This window comes from Opisthocomus hoazin, chromosome 3 (genome assembly GCF_030867145.1).
Source record: "Opisthocomus hoazin isolate bOpiHoa1 chromosome 3, bOpiHoa1.hap1, whole genome shotgun sequence".
Taxonomy (NCBI): Eukaryota; Metazoa; Chordata; class Aves; order Opisthocomiformes; family Opisthocomidae; genus Opisthocomus; species Opisthocomus hoazin.
Window position 1 is genome coordinate 102,686,642 of NC_134416.1, and position 13,890 is coordinate 102,700,531.

General features: G+C 37.0%; 1 protein-coding gene across 2 annotated transcripts in view; it reads right to left on the reverse strand.

The window, feature by feature from the left end:
- Positions 1-13,890, reverse strand: part of CDH9 (cadherin 9) — a 99,935-nt gene that overhangs the window by 37,898 nt on the left and 48,147 nt on the right. For both annotated transcript variants that reach the window (XM_009938092.2, XM_075417138.1), the window contains one exon: positions 9,443-9,737. In XM_009938092.2, the coding sequence (XP_009936394.2) occupies positions 9,443-9,737 (295 nt within the window). The remainder of the gene's footprint in view (positions 1-9,442; positions 9,738-13,890) is intronic.

A 13,890-nucleotide genomic window follows, 5' to 3' on the forward strand; every position in this document is an offset into this window, starting at 1 on the left:
TATGGGGTGATACACAATGGTTGGAGGGACGGGGTGCTAGTATGGGCCCTCAGCCAGTTGCCCAGAAGCATGCTGGCGACACTGCAGCACAGTTAAAGTCTTGCAGAAATGAGCTGGGAGCTCCTGAGGCAGTAGGAGCCAACAAGGAAACTTCTGTGAAACACCCCAAGGGAAGGTGACACGGCCAACAACCCAGATGAAATGCCTCTACAAGAAAGCACACAGCATGGGAAACAAACAGGAAGAGCTGGAAGCTACTGTGCTGCTGGAAAGCCATGATCTGGTTGCCCTTACTGAAACTTGATGGGACGAATCCCATGACCGAAGCATGGCTGTCGATGGCTACAGGCCATTCAGAAGGGACGGGTGGAAAAAGAGGTGAGGAGGCGTTGCCCTCTACATCAGGATATCAGTACAGTGTGACGAACTGTCCCTGAAGAATAGCCACGAGCAGGTCGAAAGCCTATGGCTAAGAATCAGAGACAGAGGCAACATAGGAAATCTTGTGGTCGGTGTCTCCTACAGACCACCTGATCAAGGGGAGCCTACTGACAAAGCCTTCTTCCTCCAGCTCCTGGAGGCTTTGAGCTTGCAGTCTCTCATCCTGCTGGAGGACTTCAACCACCCTGAAATCTGCTGGAAAATTATCATGGCAAGCTGTAGGCAACCCAGGAGATTCCTAGAATGCATTGAGGACAACTCTTTAAGCCAGGTAATAGACAACCTTACCTGAGGGGATGCAGTACTGGACCTGATGGTCACCAATGCAAGTGAGCTCATCGGTGACATCAAGATAGGAGGCAGCCTGGGCTGTAGTGATCATGCATTGGTGGAGTTCACAGTCCTGAGGGATATGGGAAAGGCGAGGAGTATAGTCAGGACCCTAAATTTTAGGAAAGCCAACTTCTGGCTCTTCAAGGAGTTAGTCAGTAGGACCCCCTGGGAAACGGTCCTCAGGGACAGGGGGAAGAAGAGATATGGCAGATTTTTAAGGATGCTTTCCATAGAGCGCAGGATCTCTCAGCCCTCAGGTGTAAGAAATCAGGCAAGGAAGAGAAGAGACCAGCACGGCAGAGTCAAGACCTGCTGGTCAAACTAACAAGCAAGAGGGAACTGCACAGGCAGTCCAAGCAGAGACAGGTATCCTGTGAGTAGTATAGAAGGATGCTGCCTGGTTGTGTAGGAGGGTGTCAGGAGGGCCAAGACATGGCTGGAGCAGAACTTGGCAAGAGATGCAAAGAAGAACAAGAAGGGCTTCTACAGGTATGTCAACCAGAAAAGAAAGGTTAAAGAAAGTGTACCCCCCATGATAAACAAGAGTGGCAACCTAGTATCGACAGACGAGGAGTAGGCTGAGGTACGCAACAACTTTTTTGCCTCAGTCTTCACTGGCAGCCTCTCTCCTCACCCCTCCCAAGTCAATGGACTGCAAGATGGGGACCAGAGGGGCAAAGCCTCTCCCACTGTAAGGGAAGACCCGGTTCATGACTACCTGAGGAACCTGAACATACATAACTCTATGGGACCTGAGGAGATGCATCCCAGAGTCCTGAGGGAATTGGCTGATGTAGTTGCCAAACCACTATCCCACATATTTGAAAGATCATGGCAGTCAGGCAAAGTCCCTGGTGACTGGAAGAAGGGAAACATTGTGCCCATTTTTAAAAAGGGTAGAAAGAAGGACCCTGGGAACAACTGACCTGTCAGTCTCACCTCTATGCCTGGGAAGATCATGGAATAGGTCCTCTTAGAAGCTATGCTGGGGCACATGGAGGACAGGGAGATGATTCGAGACAGCCAGCATAGCTTCACCAAGGGCAAGTCCTACCTGATCAGCCTAGTGACTTTCTATGATGGAGTGACTGCATCAGTGGAGATGGGAAGTGCTATGGATGTGATCTATCTAGACTTCTGTGAAGCCTTTGACACAGTCCCTCACAACATCATTCTCTCTAAATTGGAGAGATGTCAATTTCATGGGTGGACTGTTTGGTGGCTAAGCAATTGGTTATAAGGTTGCAGGCAGAGGGTAATGGTCAACGGCTCAATGTCCAAATGGACACTGGAGACAAGTGGTGTCCCTCAGGGGTCTGTACTGGGACTGGTGCTGTTTAACATTTTCATCAATGACGTAGACAGCGAGATCGAGTGCACCCTCAGCAAGTTTGCCGATGACACCAAGCTGAGTGGTGCAGCTGACACACCAGAAGGACAGGGCGCCATCCAGAGGGACCTGGACAAGCTCAAAAAGTGGGCCTGTGGGAATGTCATGAAGTTCAACAAGGCCAAGTGCAAGGTCCTGCACCTGGGTCGGGGCAACCCCCACTATCAATGCAGACTGGGGGATGAAGGGATTGAGAACAGCCCTGCCAAGAAGGACTTGGGTGTACTGGTGGATGAAAAGGTGGACTTCAGCCACCAATGTGCGCTCGCAGCCCAGAAGGCCAGCCATATCCTGGGCTGCATCAAAAGAAGTGTGACCTGCAGGTTGAGGAAGGTGATTCTGCCACCGTACTCCACTCTGGCAAGACGCTACCTGGAGTACTGCGTCCAGCTCTGGAGCCCTCAGCACAGGAAGGACATGGAGCTGTTGGAGCGGGTCCAGAGGAGGGCCACAAAGATGATCCGAGGGATGGAGCACCTCTGCTGTGAAGAACAGCTGAGAGAATTAGGGCTGTTTAGCCTAGAGAAGAGAAGGCTGCGGGGAGACATTATTGTGGCCTTTCAGTACCGGAAGGGGGCTGATAGGAAAGATGGGGAAAATCTTATCAGCAGGCTTGAAGGTAACAGGACAAGGAGTAATGGCTTTAAACTAAGGGAGGGTAGATTTAGACTAGATATAAGGAAGACATGTTTTACAGTGAGGGTGGTGAAACACTGGAACGGGTTGCCCAGAGAGGCAGTGGAGGCCCCATCCCTGGAAACATTCAAGGTCAGGTTGGATGGGGCTCTGAGCAGCCTGGTCTAGTTGAAGACGTCCCTGCTCATTGCAGGGGAGTTGGACTAGATGACCTCTTAAAATGCCTTCCAACCCAAATCCTTCTATGATTCTGTGTTTCTGATTCTATGCCAAACACAAAATATTTATAAAGCTTTCTATAAATTTTCCTAATAAAAATTTAGTGCAAGCCTATTGTGAAGAAAAATGTTATGCATGTATCTAACAGGATTCATGTCCAAAACTGACAAAACACCCAAATACCCCAAATTTCTTGTGAAACTAAATTCATATTTTGAACTGTTTAACCACAAGGCTTTTTTGCCTTTTTCACCTTGCTGGTTGATTATAAGAAAGTGTTATGAGGCATTGAATTTTTATTTTATATTTTCATCTTTCTTCTGTTGAAAGCTATTTTTTTTCATTATAAAGACTAGCATAAAAAATAAAAAAGAAAATAAATTTTAAAAGGATGAAAATACTGCATTTAAAAAAAGAACCTTATGCATATGCTGACAGTTATGGAAGTTTTGAAATTCTTTACTTACAGTGGCAAATGCAAATTGAAATATGTGAAGTATTCTAGATAAGGATTTCTTCCATCATGCTTAATTTGACTGAAAGGAATTCTAATACTGTATTTTAACTGCAGAATGTAAAATATGAACTTATGGATAAAATAATTTTTGAAATATATCTTTGTTTTAAAGCTAACCTAATAATTCTTTTTAAAATAGAGTATATTTTAACAATTAACAGTCTGAAATTTTGCAAGTTAGCAAAGCCGCTATCAGAATCCTGTTGCAAAGTCAAGATAGTCCTTCAGAGCTTTTTTTTATAAGCGTCTGAAACCAGGGAAAATATGCAGCTGAGAAAAGAGAATTATTTCCTGGTGAAATATAAAAGGTGAAAGCTGCTTCCATTTAGTCATTTAGACACATCTGTAGATTAATGCTTAATGACATAAGCAAATTAAAAAATAGAAAATATGATAGTTACTGTATTTGGTTAGTTTCTTTTTCTTTTTTTCTTTACTATAAGGCCTACTTGTTCTTGTAAAAGCTTCCTATACAAAATTAAAAGCTATTCTTGAGAAATAAGTGTCTATGACGAAGTGATGCTGAAAACATGATGTAACTAAAACTAAATCTCAGAATGAAGTCTTATTTAAATCTGGTAGTAGTTGTGGTGCTTATACATTCACAAGAGATGCTACAGAAACAGTGAATAATGATAATGGAACTTCTAACACGGTCATCTTATAATTGATGTTGCAGTATATACTACTGAACTCAGATAGTAGCACGGTAATAAAAATGACTGTATTAACGCATATTACTCTGTGTGTTTTACTGTAATTTCACCTCTTTTTTTCTCTCTTTCTCTTTGTATGTAACTTATATATACAATTTATTTAGTGTAGCTTTTATATACAAAGTGTGTTTCGGCATGCTATAATCGTGTATGTCGGAGTTGAAAAATTTTATTTCATATATGGTGTCCTTCTATCAAACTTTGCTGTTCAGCTAAAGAAAAAATTATTTTATTCTGATTTATTTACAGTAAAAGTAATTTACTAGAAAACTTATAAATTTAAAATTTTAAATTTAAAATATGGCTCCCTATTCTGATGTATTATACAGATCTTATAGTTCTAAAATTCTGAACCAGGATGTGCCTTTGGTTAGGTCTGTATAATCTAGAAAGTGGCAGTGAAGTGCTAAATTAAAATTTATTTGAAGAAATGAGTACTAAATTAAATTAGGCAGTATCCCTTCTCTTAATAGGATCAATTCCAAGATTAAACATATATTGTGACATAATCATCAGCTGCATGTTAAAGATGTTTAATAAGAAATAATTGTAAGTCTCACTCATGAAAATTAGCAAGGCAGGTGCAGGAGGATGTAATAACAGTGACCAAGAAGTCAAAAGGGATGGAACTCCACAGGACTTCTCACTGATAAATTACCTTTTTAAAAATTCTTAATAACTTTATTTATATCCTGAGAAAAGTGGTTTTCACAATGAGGTGTAGGGTTAGTTTTGTTTTTATTTTATTTAGTTTTTTTAGCAATTGTCTTTCACTTGGAAAAATACCTGAATCATAGGTTCTACTCATGTAAGCCTTGAAGAAGAAATGAGTAGATTTTAAGTACGATTAGAGCCGTACTTTTCCTTCTACATGAAAAGGAAATTAAAAGATTATTCTCAAGATGCATAATACGTCTTTAGCTTCTCTGAAGTTTCCTCTAATAGTATTTCTAAAATATAGCCAAATCAGAGTGGGTTATGCTTCAAATCCACGTGCTCTTCATTGTGACCAAGATTGTATCTTACAGATTTGACATTCCATCAGTTTAAAATGTTTAAACATCTTTTATTCCTTTATTTTCTATATTATATTTTGATTAACTTTTATGGGTTTGTCTAGCACCTTTTCCCCTTTTTTTTGAACTATTTTTTATTGAATCAATTTACCTAGGCTGACATAAATCTCAGGATTCTTTCAGTCAGCTCTAGCACTTTTTGAAAATAAAGCTACAGGAGTTACTATTCTCTAGTTCTTCAGTATAGTAGCTGGTTTTAATGAGAAGTTCCATGTTACTGACTTTTAGAACCTCTTAGACTAACTAACTCATTTAATTTTTTAAGTTAATATCACTGTGAGCATTTAGCGTGATCTTTTCCATAAAAGCTATCTGAAATGCCATTGCAGTCAGCTCACTGCAGTGGTTTTGATTACCTCCAATACTAATTTTACTACATAGCATTTTGGTATACCTATAATGCTGTTGGAGATAGAACTGGATCCTGTTTAGGCATAACAAGGTTAATTTATGTATAGTTTAATGGCTGCAGTGTAGATATTACAACACAGGATTAGCACTAGCACATAGTACTGCACAAATAAGCATTCATAGTTCCCCCTCGGCTTGGATAGGTTGTGCTGAAAATCCATGTTATGCTTTCACTGTTTCTACTACCAAACTAGTTAAACATGAATGAGGTTTGCCTATTGGTACTGAAAATCACACATTCGGTCAGAGGTGTTGACTTATCATTTTCCCTGTGTTATCGAGATCTAGTTGTTCCATGAAACAGAGTGAAAAATATGTAGTATGACATGTCATTTGAATAATAAATACACATGCAGCTGGAAACATTGCTAGTAATGATTCCTCTTCAATTTCTCAATCTTAGTGACATTTTCCTGAGCTTTCATAAATATCTGCTGTCATATTTGTTAAACTTGGCAAACATGATAAGTTAAATACTTAAAAAAATTATATATTTTAAGACACAAAATAGGGAGGAAGTGAAGGATAGGAAGAAGTTGAGATTTTCCCACAGATTTTTGACCTGCTCATCATGAGTATATCTGTTTTTCAAATGTGTATACCGTAATTGTACAGTTCTTTCCAGTTAGAAAAGTTATTTGGTTAGGCATCCAAGAATCTGTGTATATATAGTTATAACAAATCATCTTCATCATCTGAAGTATTTGTGCGGTAATGCAGGACTACAGTGACCTTTTCATTTGATGTGTTCTTAGTAAATATTATCACCCTGTCCCAGGGATTCTTGCTTCTATTCAGTTATTCTTACTTTCTTCCATTTCTTATAGAGGAACATATAGAATTAAGATGCACTTAAATGGTTATTCTGAAGTTTTCTGTTTTTCTTGAATGCACTTTTGTGATCTCTGCCTTCTTTCTTTCTTTCTTTTCATTTTCAGTATATTTTCTGTCCTTTTTCGTTCAGATGCACTTACTTTCACAGCAGGAATAACCTGAATATGCATTGCTCACTCAGTAATTCTTCAGTTTGTTCTTCCTTTATGACCTTTTTTACATGACCCTCCAACCTCAAATTCCATTTTAAATTCTATTTTCCAGAACCAGCTAAAAAGTTTCACCCTACTTCATTACCGAATCTAGCTTTTGGACTTCTATTTGACACCTATTTAATCTGTGAACAGCAATATATACCAAAACCACTTAAAAGATTAAGTGTTGACATGTAATGAACCTACCCACATAACTGACGATTTTGTAAATTTGTGATGTTCTGCAATACACATGATGTTCAGGAAAAAATTGTTTGGACTGCACATCCAGACAACAGGAAAGCTAGCAGTTGTTAGTTAAATATCTATCGAATAAAGAATAGTTACAACTGCTTATATGACATTTTCCTAATGCATTGGAGACTTTTTAATGGATATCGTAGCAGCTGTGGAAAGTATGAACCAGGAGCCACTTACACAGTCCATTGCCACACTGTATCAGTCTTGAGTTTAATTTTTGTTATGCTGTCTTTTTTCTTCTTTTCTCTGCACTTTGTGCTAAGTACTGCCTAGTGCATATTTGCTGGCTTACGTTCATGTAGCTTTCTTTTGTATAGATATTTCAAACACTACACTATCTTCATTCTGTATTTTATGTGTTCTTTTGTGTGCTTTATGGGAAGGTTTACAAAAGCACCACTTGCTCACATCCAAGTTGTATTCCACTTATGGCAAGAATCTCACCTTTCTACTCCCAAGTCATTTTCTTCAGTTATGTCATCTGCTTCCTTATCTGGAGAAGGACAAAGGGGCTCCAAGAAGGAGTATATTTGTGTATTCCTCATATATCTATATGTATATATTGACTGTTAAATTAGCATGCTTAGGACTGACTTCAGAAATATAGAATCTCTGCTTCTTGAATGGACTGATCTGAATTTGGGTTCTTATTCTCTGCTACTTTAAGAAATTACAAAACTACTTTCATTCAAATTCAAATGCTAAAAATTGCCATTCCAGTGTAGTTTTTATATCCCCAAAAGCAAATGTCAACTAAACACAGCAAAGAGTAACTCAGATCCTTTTTTTTGCCTTCATATTGAAAGCTAAGGGGCTTTTTTTGCTATTTAAATCCTTTTCCTCTAATTCTTTCTTCACAGTAAAACTCACCTTTACTTGGGTCTTTTATGGACACTTTTCAGGTAAAAGTACCTAATGGTATTTATACTATCAACATCCTCATCAAATATAGACATTTCATGCACTTAAAATTTCAGGAGCAGTGCCAAAGCACTGGATCTTATTCTGTTCTCTTTTATTCATGCTTCTCCATCAAGTCTAATGGAGGTGGACTAAGTGGTAAGGTTAAACATGAACATCATGCTTTATATCCTATCTATTCATATGGAGTACCTTCCTTACAAATATATTTTGAACTAAACATGTCAGGTGCACTGCCAACAATTTTCCTTCACAGATTACCAGCAAAGTAAATTCTGAATGGAAAGAATTTCTCTATTTTCCATAAATCTTTAAAAAAACCATTCTTGTACTCTATTATGCATAGTAGTGTAGTTATTCCCTTCTCATGATTACAGAAGAGAGTTATAAAAGAGTCCTGTTCCGTTGTGCTTCTGCTACTGCTCTGAGAAATAATTATTAACTTCTGGAAATTATTCTGCAAAGATATATATTAGTCATAAATATTGACTGGTATTCTAGCGTCTTTCCTAGCAATGCTGTTATCCAGGACTGGATTTGCAAACCATTACAGTAATTCATGATAATTAAATGACTCTTGAGAATTTATCTGTCAGTTGTTTCCCATAGCCTATGTATTTTATGCTTACTCATCTTATCAGACAGACTGTCTCTGCTGTAAAACAGTGGAGCACTTAGGTAATCATGATCACTTCTGATGAATGTATGTTGGTGAATGTTATCTATCACATTATGTTATTTGAACAGAACTCAGAGAATTATTTTCCTTTGATGCTATATTTCTCACCAGTCTTCTTCTGTCACTCCACATTTTTAGTTTTCAGTTCAGCAGCTGTGAACAGCTGTAACTTTTTATCCATGAAGAAGAACATTTTTTAAACAAAAAGAGTTATTTTTTTGAGGAAGGTTTTCGTACATTTGGTATCTTGAAAAAACACAAACAGACAAGTTTATATTAAAAAAAACCACCGACAACTACTAATATTGATATCAAAGAGAAATAAAATAAATTTTAAAAAACCCCAAATTTTTAGATATTTGCAGGAACATATTTGGCATCATTGTGATACATTAGTTGATTTACATACTTACGTGTTTAAAGGTGTTTGTGTCTAAAGGTACAGAAAGATATGGTACATTAGACTTTGCAAATAATAAGAAGATACATTTTATGCAAGCGATATTCTCAGCTGTGGCAAAACTATGTAGGTACTGATAAGACAACAATATATGATGCATTCCTTGGTGGTTCCGGTGGGCTTAAAAGAGTAAAGAGTAGCTTATAGTATGGAAAAAGGATTAAAAAGTGGACAAAGATGAAACAAATAAATAAAAGCAGGAACCAATCATTTATGATGCATTACTGGCAACAAATAATGTTCCGTGGATATTCACAGAGGCTAGTATTAAGTGCCTCAAATAATAACTTACTTACAAGTTCCATATCAACTCAAATCCGTTTGTATTTTGCATAAAGATAAGTTTTTACCTACCAACTCCAGACATCTCCGGAATATTGGCGGTGTACATGTCCTTGGTGAATTTTGGTTCATTGTCATTGATATCGTGGATTTTAATGATAAATTCAGACTCTGGCTCCACTTGTCTTCCAGTTTTTCTATCTATAGCCTTGGCACGTAGCACATACAGGGACTTTTCTTCTCTGTCCAATTTCTTTGCAGCATGAATATCTCCTGTATTTTCATCTATAATGAACAGACTGCCAGCCCCATCTCCTGTTAATATGTATTTTAAATTTCCATCTCCTTTATCTTGGTCAGTGTGTAGCTTCAGGGAGGTAGAAAAGAAGAATTCTATAAATATATGTATTGTATTACAGACCAACTCATTCAGCATATATGAATAAGTTTGTACAATCTCGACTGTAACTGAGGTCAGCAGCGGTTATCTTCTGTTTCACTGTTGGAAAAAATGCAAATTTGAGACATAATCATATAGAAAAAATAGCTTCAAACAAACTCATAAGAACACAGGAGTATGTATGGAGTAGCATTTAAAATTATCAATGTATAACAAAAAAATGATATTTCTTTGAATAGTTTGTCCGAGAAACTATCAGAAGTCTCCTTTTTGAAGATGACAGGGGGCGTAAAATTCCAGAGTTTCGATGTGCAAAATAACACTTGTCTTTCAATTTAGTAGCTTCTGATGAGGCAACCAGTTACCTTGTCACAACATAGATGAAGTGGCTCTTAAGGATTACACCTTCTGAACTTCCCAAAATCAGCTATGCGTATTCTAATTTAAGGAACTTCTGTTTCTAGTTGTATTCCTTTTTTTTTTTTTTTTCTTTAGGAATATCTTGCCTCAGCCAGTTACTTGCTTCCTGCTAGTCCTCTCCACATAGGAGAAATAGTTTTTAAGAACAGTCGGGGGAAGATTTTCAAAGCATCAATTGGGGTTTAACCGTCATTTTCCTACTACACCTCTTCTTAGGAGTTCAAAACTGTATCCCTGTGAACTTACGGGCACTGATTGGTTTGCCATGTAACACCATTATGAAAAAGTGCCTAAAACCAAAGCCAAAGCAAGCCATTGAAGCTGACCCAGGCACTAGAAATTCTCACATAATACTCTTTTTCAGAAGTCTGTTCCTCTAATTTATTTTACAGTGATCCACAGTTCCTTTTTATGAGCATCTGTAGTATATTTTCCTCAGACATATGCTTACAGTCACATCTGTCCACAGATTGGTGACCTGAGTGTATTTCAAACACGAACAGAAAGAATCTTATCCCAGCATTTTTTTTATTTCTCTGAGTTAAAAAAGTAGTATATCATCCACCTGAGTAAATATTGCTCAATGTCAATAAACATATTACTCTAGTCACTAGAGACAGATGCGTTGATGTATGCCACTTGCTTCCTTGTTTCTGTGTTCCTGCCAGCGTTTATCTCCCTGTTCCATAGTTGAGCCATTGTATCTTTTTATTACATCATCTGTATGAAGGGTGATCTTGTCAGATTTTTTAAAATTTCTTCACTTCGATTTTTTCCCCGAGTTTAACTCTGTAGCCTAACATTAGTCACCAGACATGATCTGATTATTGTTATGGTCTTCTAGAAATAAGACTGGATGAAATGACTATCCAAACAGTTTTAGCACTTCATATATTCAGTATATATTAGCAATAAATATTTGTGAAAATTCTTAAGAATTGCATACAAGGGGTTGAAAGAATTGTATACAATGTAGATACAGCACTTAAAAAATCATCTCTGTCAACTTGCCAACTCTGCAGGTAATATAAACAAAATAAACAAATATTGTATGGATATCTGGACACAGAATGTGGAGAAGTATGTTATCAATATGCAAAGTGCATTAAAATATTTGATTCTTATTTTCATATTTGATCTTATTTTCACATTTGATTCTTATTTTCAGGGAAAAAGATTAGACTTATTTTTCTGTCAAGTACAAAATTTAATGTATTTCTTTCAGTCAGATGTTTTTGCCTTGTGCCACACAGGACAATTTCCTGTCCCTAAGAAACAGTGCACACTTGTTCTTGTTGAGATATTCCTTACCCTGTGGGATAAATGTAACTTTCTTCTTTTTTCCTGAGGTAGAAGCTTTTTCAAAATATGCCAGATAAGAATCAGACCTCAGGACTGATGACTAGCACCTAAACTTAGTTTTCTCATGAAGACAGTCTAGGTTCTTTCTGAGTCTTTAAAAAGTCCAAAGGCCTGTTATGATGCTCTGTGTTGTTATGTGCTCCCTTAACATCCTCAGTAAGCCAGCCAGCACAGCAGCCAGAGCAAGAGCCATGTCTGGAAGTTCAGTCAGGGTTCAGTCCCGTAGGTCAGGAGAAAGGAAATCACTTGACATAATGCATGAGGGAGGCTGAAGCCTCTGTGAGGATAACATACTTTCTCAACACTGAATATAGGGAATTATTTCTTGATTCCTACACTGTAAGTCATCATTGACTGTAATTTATTAAACCATTTATAATACTAACATTAATCATGTAAGTGCTTACATTAATACGTATGTTCTCGAAAGTTGAGTAGCTGCATATTCTGACCTGTATTTACAAAGTTACTTTTTGTAATAATTTTTTAAAATAATTTCTCTCAGTCTCCCTGGGGCTTTTCTTTTTTTCCTGCACATGTAGATACTCCAACTCCGCACATTCTTATTGATAGAAATTTATTTAACTTGCTTATTGTTATATGAATTAATGGACTCTGGCCCACAGCTATTATCTCCATACCAGCCTGCCTGGCAGACTGCAAAGAAAGACACCTAACTTCTAGGAGCCTTGATCTTTAATTGTCAGGACAGCTATGCATGGGAAGAACAGAGTATGTCCAGAGACACTAGAAGTTTCCCACTTTAAAAACAAGCAGCCATTACTGAAACAAAATCTCACATGGTTCTGAACTAGAAAATGAGAGAAAGAAGGGGGTATAATGAGATTTTTATATTGTTCGTCTTGATTTAGAACACAAAACAAAATTCTTAATTTAACTATGCATATAATGTATATGTGAAATTTTATCAGAAATAAGAATTACATAATATACATTTTATTGTTCATTATGTCTGAAATGTTATTTTAATATAATTTTATTCAAAACCATGGTAATAATATAGTTCATATTTGGAAACCTATGAAATGCTTTTCCCAGGCAGTTCTGAACCTAAAAGATCTTTCAGAGACTATAAACTGACTTAAAGTTAGCACTTTACTTACTAAGATTATATATTTTGCTAACTGAAATTTTTTATTCCTACAAACTCTTTCTAGACTTGGAGGGCTGGTCTTCTGCTGAAAAGAGGCCCTTTATACTAAAAGAAGACAGATGCAGATGAGTAGCAGAGATCCAGGCTGTGAATGTAAATAGTGTTAGCTTGCTAACCTCATTTTGATTGTTCATGTGAGCAACTCTGCTGGTAATCCAGGGATGATAACCTCTTGAACAGGGGCGACGATGAGCAAGTAGTGGGAACGGTGATATTTTCTGCACTAACAAGTGGTTGTGGAAAAAAATCACATCTGTCCATTGCCATTCCTTTACCCTGCTCCTCAACTACACATGGATGCTCAGAGAACAGGTTAATTTATTTTATCTGTCTGTTCAAACTGTCTACAAATATGTCAGGCAGCTCAAACCGTGATGGGTATTTTAAGCTTCCTGCTTATGTCATGCTTCTACCAAATGATAAACAGAGTTTTCAGCTATGACAAATTTGGTAGTAGAATACGATTTCCTAGCAATGAAGTGTTCCACCTGCTATTGCCAATTTTCTATTAGCAGATCACTTGAAGTACAGTTGCAAACTATCACTTATTCTACGTGTAGCAGTTTTGAATTCCTGTGTATGTTTTGTTTTGCACTTCACATTTGAAGACTCTTCAATAATCTGTGAAATAATTTTGCAACATCATAATTTGCGGGGAAAAAAATGGGACAATTCTAATATTTAACAATAACTAAGTAAAGCAAAACACTATCTATCATCTTATATAATAAAATTCTAGTTGTGTAAAACAGAACAATCCAAAATTCTCTCACTGTTTTAGAATTATATACTTACATAACATGTTTTTAATTTATGAGACAAAACAACTCCATGTAGGAGTGTAGATGTTTATGCAAAAGAAGTGTAGGGACATATACATTTGTAAAAAGATACTGCAATTTAATTTTTACTAATCTATACTGTGCCTCTTTATGAGTGGTAATCTTTTATAAACTGCTTAGGTGTTTTGAATGTATGATATACGATATAATTTCACCTTTTCAGATTTTAATTGTTCTACAGAGCGCCTACAGAAAAGCACCTACTCAGAATCACATGGAAAAATGTGATGTGTTATAATATGTTTACAAAACACCATACTCTTAATTCATTAAAACCAAGGAACAAGAAAAGAGAAATTTTCTAAATCCTATTTCCAGTTAT